The 7,194-nt window shown below is 33.8% G+C and overlaps 1 protein-coding gene and 1 long non-coding RNA gene across 3 annotated transcripts; both read right to left on the bottom strand.

Annotated features, from left to right (window-relative positions):
• Positions 1–1,791: 1,791 nt before the first annotated feature.
• LOC104904043 (hypothetical protein) lies at positions 1,792–5,989 on the bottom strand. Of its 2 annotated transcripts, none has more exons than XM_010692216.4 (4): positions 5,636–5,989; positions 4,874–4,916; positions 2,994–3,311; positions 1,792–2,435 (listed from the first exon to the last, which is right to left on the bottom strand). In XM_010692216.4, exons 2-4 carry the CDS (start codon positions 4,901–4,903, stop codon positions 1,956–1,958), a joined length of 828 nt encoding a protein of 275 aa, XP_010690518.1. In that variant the 5' UTR covers positions 4,904–4,916; positions 5,636–5,989; the 3' UTR covers positions 1,792–1,955. The 2 variants fall into 2 exon arrangements, with proteins under 2 accessions (XP_010690518.1, XP_010690519.1); XM_010692217.4 differs by having other exon boundaries at positions 4,874–4,912.
• Positions 3,423–4,321, bottom strand: LOC130591574 (uncharacterized). The gene is made up of 2 exons (XR_008969369.1): positions 4,062–4,321; positions 3,423–3,980 (listed from the first exon to the last, which is right to left on the bottom strand). It is a non-coding gene; the product is annotated as an uncharacterized LOC130591574 (long non-coding RNA).
• Positions 5,990–7,194: the final 1,205 nt, after the last annotated feature.

Below are 7,194 nucleotides of genomic sequence, written 5' to 3'. Positions count from 1 at the left end.
AATAATTGGTGAAAGAGTATCAATTGTAATATTCTGGTTGAATAAATAAAGGAAAAAACAAAATTCAAGAAGCAAATAAATGATGGGACACGGTTTTTCTAGACAAATTACGGAAAAATGTGGAACTAAATATGGAAATGGAAACTATATTTTGGGACACCCTAAATGAAAATGGAAACTATATTTTGAGACGGATGGAGTATTTATTAAACAGTAATTTTTTTTATAATAGCTTTTCATTAAAATGAGCACAAAAAAAATTAAATAGTTCCATTAAAGTAATGTACTATATCCACAAGTAGGGAAATGAAGTGTATTATAATAACTTATGATGGAGAACATGCAAACGTAACATAGACTAACTTGAATATATTGTACTAATGCACTAGTTATATTCTATACACAAAAAATCTAGTAAATATAGACCAACTTCAGTAGATTTTTCTTGTAAGTTCACTAGTTATATACTGAACATCTTCCATAATCCATAATTGTTAGAACTAGGGCCCTTTATGAGCATGTAATATATTAGTGTACCGGGAATTAAGTTTAGATTCTTACCATTTCAAATTCTTAAACAATTAATTAAAAAGTTAATTGATAGATATTTAGCATTCAATCTTTACACAACATAATGTAGTCAGTCTTTCATGAGATCATAACACCACCTTCTGGTAAATCATGTTGTACGACCGCCTCTTACTTAATGCATTGATACCAATCTACAACTTTTGCAACAACTAAGCAACAATATACATCAGCATCCTCTTATCAGATGAATGATAACAATATTGAGGCGAAAATATAACATGAACTACGGTTTTAGTGGCAACACATTACCTGGACTCCTAATTAATCATTTTGCACAATCATTTACTTCTTCCATCTCCACTTTGGCCCGCCATTTTCATATTTTCACAAAACTTATTTTGATCTTGAAATCAAATTGTTCTAGTATTTCTAATCACATCTACTTTTCAATAGAATAAATTAACTAATTCCTAAAACTCATCTCCTAATAAAATACGTGTTCACTACTTTAATATGTTTTCAACGGAAATCTATGTCAAGCAAGTTGTACTTGCAAGCTCGTGAATGTTGAAACGCCAAAGAAAATACACTAATCAAACCATTGAGCATAAAATTCATGATCATTATTAAACTTGCGATACATATCAGTTTTAACTAGATCTGATTAATGAACAAGATAATGCTACACATTTATAATAAGTGCTATGAAGTTTTTTTAAAAACACCTACTATATAGCGTGAAAAAAGAAAGTTAGTTAACATTCATATCACCTATAACAAAGTTTTAACTCCCTCGCTTTTGAGTGGTGGTATAAGGATATATGTAGTAATGATGACTTTAGGAAATATCACACCAATGATTAAAGTAATCTAATATCACATAATCTATGGAAGAATTATTTCCACATAGACTAATATAGGATTTACATTTAGGGTCCGTTTGGTAGGGCGTAAAACGTTTTCAACTGAAAATGGTTTTCCATGGAAAACCATTTACAATGGAAAACTCATTTCCATGAAAGTTTTCCGTTGTTTGGTTGGATGAAAAATGATTTTCCATGGAAAGCATTTTCCTTTGTTTGGTTGGATGGAAAATCAACTACTCCTATTGAATATGGATACTCCTTATTGTATAGTATTGTCACTTCTTTTTTTCCTCTCATATTGCTACCCCAAATTATTATGAGGAAGAAATATGATATGTTTTCAAAAAAATAACAATATATTTTATTTTATTTCAAACATAATAACATAAGATAATTAGAAAAACCAAACACTTATTTTTTTAATGTGTCCAAAATTTGAACAATCCATAACACGATAATATAAAACTATTAGGCATAACAATAGTTCATTAAAAAAAAACCCTAAAACACATACTATGTATATAATTCTCATCAGAAAGTTGGTAGAATAAAAAAAACTCAGAGTAGAGACTTGACAAAATTTCGGAGCCACAGCTTGCGAAGAGGTTCACTCTTTGTCAAGAAAGCCTTAGCAAGCATTTCACGCTCAACTAAGTGATCAAAAGCAGCAACACGAACGGCTTCTTCGACATCATCCATTTTCATGATCTCTTCATAAAGTTTCTGCACATCAAGTTGGTTTTGGGAAAATTTTTTGAGAGCAGTGACAACTTCTCCGAGTTGAGCAGAAATATGTTGCAAGTCACCCTCTTCCTCTTCGACCCGAGACCTCTTCCTATGAGACCTAGGCTCGGAAGAAGTTGCACTATCTGACTTGGTAGGCTCGGTTTCAACAGTACTTGGCTGTCCACTTGAGGTCTGAATGTCACCAAACGTCTTGCAAAAATTACCCCTTGCAATGTCCTTGCCCGCTACTATTGATATCTCCTCATACATCTCAATTTTTTTGTTCAAATATTTCTCATGAGATGGATATTGCTGTCAAATAAAAGATTAACACACATCAATCATCCAATACTGCAAAACAATGCTCAATAGTATATGCCCACATTCATAAGATGGATATTTGTAGTGCAGCAATAATATAGTGGACCCTGTACTGTATTGTATCATTGTGTGTACTACACTGGTAACTGGTAAGTTTTGTTTTGAGTTATCAGACTAATGCTAACTGCCACCATGTTACCTTCTAAGATACCATAGTCATCACTCATGAAAAAATTGTAAATTGATACAGAAACAGCAACAGCCGAGCAGCAACTATTTTTTATTTCCATACCAAAGTACAGTCCACAAGATGACAAGATAATATGGAACAAAAAGAGTTCCCTTCTAACCTTTAAGCACTACTAGTATAGATGTCATTAGACTAAATAAATAATATCAATGATATAATAGTAATAATATTTGTCAATTCTTACAAGACATAGTACATCAAAATTTTCACATTCACATGAATCAAGTTATCAGTGCTGAAATTAATGCAATTCTGCTGAACCTTACTTTTACATAGTTGAACATAAGAAAGGTACATACCTGAATATAAGCATCATATGTAGTTGGAGATGCAGTTACCATCTTTACATTGTCATTCCAACCAAATCCGGATCTTCCCCGCACTTGAGAAATAATTCCCCAACTACTTCTCACTGTCCTCATATGATTCTCAACATGGTCAGCCGTACATGTGGTGTGAAACTTTTCAGAAATCATCTTTGCAGCAGCTATAAAGGAGCTGGTCCTGAAAGTGTTATTTGGCCGCTTTCCTTTCCTCACTTCTTCAGCAAGAAATTCCAATAACTCCTTAGACATTGGTTTTGTCCAACGAAAATTAGCTTTCTTCTCTTCCTTTACCTGAATAAACATTTCGAGAAAATTGCAAAAACTATATAATTTCTATGCAGTCATATAGCATAAACATTTACTATTAGCATCCTTCACGAACAGAGAAATGTTATTCACAAATTCACCAAATTAAGCAATACTCATGTTGCCTTTTGTAATAATAAGAACGAGCAAAATCAGTACTAATACAACTTCACTAAATTAAGAAATAAAAAAATTACAATTTTAATTAGTTCGACGCTTTTTGTATGAATTCCACATAGCCAATGCTATGGCATCACGCTTTTTCACACACTCTTTGGTTTCTTCACGCACTTCCTTCCTAGAAAGTGATGTTCTTGTATCTTGTGATGCAATCTCTAAATCCGCCTCTCTTGTAATTTCATCATTTGGATCAACCCCCTAAGGTAGTTATGTATTACACAACAAGCCAGAACCACATCCACTTGGGTTTCAAATGACCAAAATGGCTCTGCATCCAAGACACGAAATCTCTTTTTCAAAACTCCAAACGCCCTCTCTATACACATTCTGAGTGAAGAATGGCGCAGATTGAATAATTCTCGTTCATTCTCAGGAGGGTTGTTGGCATATTCTTTCAAGTGGTAACGAACACGTCTAAATGGAGGCATAAAACCTTTACGATCCCATACCCAGCGTCGGCAAGATAGTATTTCCCTACATCCGTAAATTATCATTAATATTTTATTCAACTCAAGTGAACTTTAGATCATTACTGCCAATAAGAAAATATTTTACCTTCGGGAACGTTAAACCCCTTTTTAAGTGCATCACCCAAAACCCTTGAATCGTGAGCGGAACCCTCCCAACCAGCAAGGACATATGTGAACTTTAGATCAAAATCAACAGCTGCTAGAACATTTTGTGTTGTCTTATCCTTTCTTCCCCGAAATCTCTCTTGCATATCAAGAGGAACAGATGCACGTACATGGGTCCCATCTATAGCTCCTATGAAGTCTTCAAACCAAGGAAAAAATCTAGAATTGTTCTGAATTTCTGGTTGCTCAGTTAGTCTGGTGGTTTCACGACATATGGGTACAATCGAAGGATTGCTTGGAGCACAATATGGAAGTAGCAATGTATAGTCCATGTAGATCGAAAAAATCTTCCCCCAACATCCCGAAATCTCACATTATGACCCAACACATATAGAAAAAGTAATACTTGTTCCTTGACGCTCATTTGCTTGCTTTCCGACAAAAGTCCCTTTTCAACTAAAATATTACATAAGCTATAAAAAGCACTAGGTCTCATACGAATCTGCCCAAGACAATGACTATCACCACAATATAAAACACTATCGATATTAGCCTCCCTCAAGCTATCCCTATTAACATAAGGTTGCCTAATTATTTTAGGTCTTCTAGTCCTAGATTTATTTACTTTCAAAAAAGCAAGGACAGATGCAATAATGGCAGCAACAACACCTACGATCATGCCTTTACGGATTATCTACAAATATTCGAAAAATCAAAAAGAAAATCAAGGAAATTAGTTATTGAATACAGAGAACCTATAACAAATTATTAATGGGCAAAATAGATTATTACCTGAGACTTTTGAACATCGTTTGACTCCATTATAGTTTCCTAACTTAAGACAAACCAGAAAGAAAAGTTAACATGAAGACAAACAATATTACATAAAAATGAAAATCTAAACTTATAAACGAATACAATCCAAAAAAAAAAACTAGCACAACAATTTCAGATACCATATCAAACCAGCACCAATCGTAGTCATAAACCAAAGTAGGAAAGTAGCCCAACAACAACACTCATAATGGTTAAAAATGTCAGCTAATAAATGAAAACAACAGTAACACAATTTGACAACAATATCAAAAGATCATCAAAATGAAGAGACAAATCAGACAACGAAAATAAACATAAAAACAGAACACGAAAATAAGTCTGCAGGTCAGAAACTTACACATCAAAAACAACAAAAACTGATCAATTAGAGCTTATACAATGTCATAAAAACCTCTAAAACTCCAGTACACAACTGATCTCCCTAAAACACTGATCGAATTTCACTAAAATCTCACCTCAAAATTAAACTATATCAAATAATCAAAACCCTAGAAATAATTGGACTTATTAACCTAAACTAAATCAAACAAATTTGCAGCAAAACATATCCTTAAAATAATCGGATTTCGTGCAAAAAGAACCATAAAAACAATCAAAGATTTCAGCAAACAAACCCTAAAAATAATCGAATATTGCAGAAAAAATATGTAACAAATTCGAATCCTAAAAATCCTAAATACCGAAATTTATAAGAGGAAAATAGAGATTAGAATGTACCAAATTCGACAAAACAAAACCGTATTGAGAGAATCTGCTTCAAAATGGCGTGAAATTTACCAGTTTGATGAGAGAGAAAGTGTAGATGAGAGGGAGAGGTGAGCAGTGACTATAGATGAGAGGGAGAGGTGAGCAGTGAGTATAGATGAGAAGAAAGTCATATGTTTGTCGAGAGAATGTAAAACGTTTTTCTCCCAATTTTGGGGGAAAATGTTTTCATTATGATGTAAAACTGTTTTACAGCCTTATTTTACAGCCCAATTTTCCAGCCCATACCAAACAATGGAAAATGGGGAAAACTGTTTTCAGTGAAAACCTTTTACGCCCTACCAAACGGAGCCTTAGTGCACATGATAAAGTAACGAATCCGTGCTAGTTTCAAAACTTTTTCTTAGGATTAGGGACTTGAACTCAGCCACATACGGATTACATAATTTACTTAAATTGAAGCCCAAAAGGAATACGACTATAAGATCCCAAAACAAGCTTCCACATAATCTTATGATTTGCAGACGTGACATTTGGATTCTCAAGCAGTAAGCGCAATTCACGGCCAATCCAGTCATCCATGTTCAGTGCACGTGATAAAAATGCTTTAAGAAGGCAACTGTCATAGGCTTATAGCCCATTTTCTCTAATGAATGGATTGTATTTTTTCTATTCGTTTGGCAACGGGAAAACAAGCAACAAAGCTAAGGCCCAATCTGAAGCATTTTTGGGCTTAGATCATCGGTAATTTTAACACAACACATATTGGTTATTTGGCTAGTAATACAACAAAGAAGCTCTACAACGTGAATGTGATATATTTAGTACACACATTCGTGTATGAGAGGGAAAATTTTTGAAAATAGGAAAAAAACCAGCTTGTGATTTCAATTCCTTTAACCTTAGAATTGTCCCCAATTCAATTTGGTTCGCCTTTAATGTGATTTCAGCTCAACTCTATCTTTATTTCTTCTGAAATCTCTATGCAATCCTATATTTTCTCCTTCCTCTGTATTTTAGCTCATTATTAGGCTTTAGTTATGAGGTAGAAAAGTTTTTCCAATTCAATTAAAAGGCTATAGCTAGAGCTATGGTTTAGCGAAATCATTACGAATTCCCCCTTTTGCTCCAAGTTATGTAAATTCATTCATCCAGATTTAAGACGGATTTTGTTGTTCAAATTTTCCAAAAGAACTCCTAGTGTTGAAAAGGTTAAGCATTTATTGTGATGGAAGAGTTCGAATTATTGGCTGTGAGAGGTATCCCTCTCTCTCTTTCACGTATCCATGGCAACCATCCTATAAGAGGGATGCTCAAGTGATATTAATTCAATCATATCTTCATTCCTTTTCTTCTCACACTTCTTGTTTGCTAACTATTAATTTTCCTGCAATTTCGTTCTCATTTAAGATGGTTATTCTTGTTAATTTTAAGGATGCTTTGCTTACAAACTTTAACCCTAATTTTGAGTCTGGAGCTCCTGTTCCTGGCTTAGTGAGACCTACTACTATGTGTGACTCTCAAAATGACCCTCCCAATACCCCATTTTTTGCTGAAACCATTGTTCTGGA

The sequence above is a fragment of the Beta vulgaris genome, chromosome 5 (assembly GCF_026745355.1).
Source record: "Beta vulgaris subsp. vulgaris cultivar EL10 chromosome 5, EL10.2, whole genome shotgun sequence".
Lineage (NCBI taxonomy): Eukaryota > Viridiplantae > Streptophyta > Magnoliopsida > Caryophyllales > Amaranthaceae > Beta > Beta vulgaris.
The sequence above is the reverse complement of the archived record's forward strand: the minus strand, read 5'-3'. Positions and strand labels throughout refer to the sequence as shown.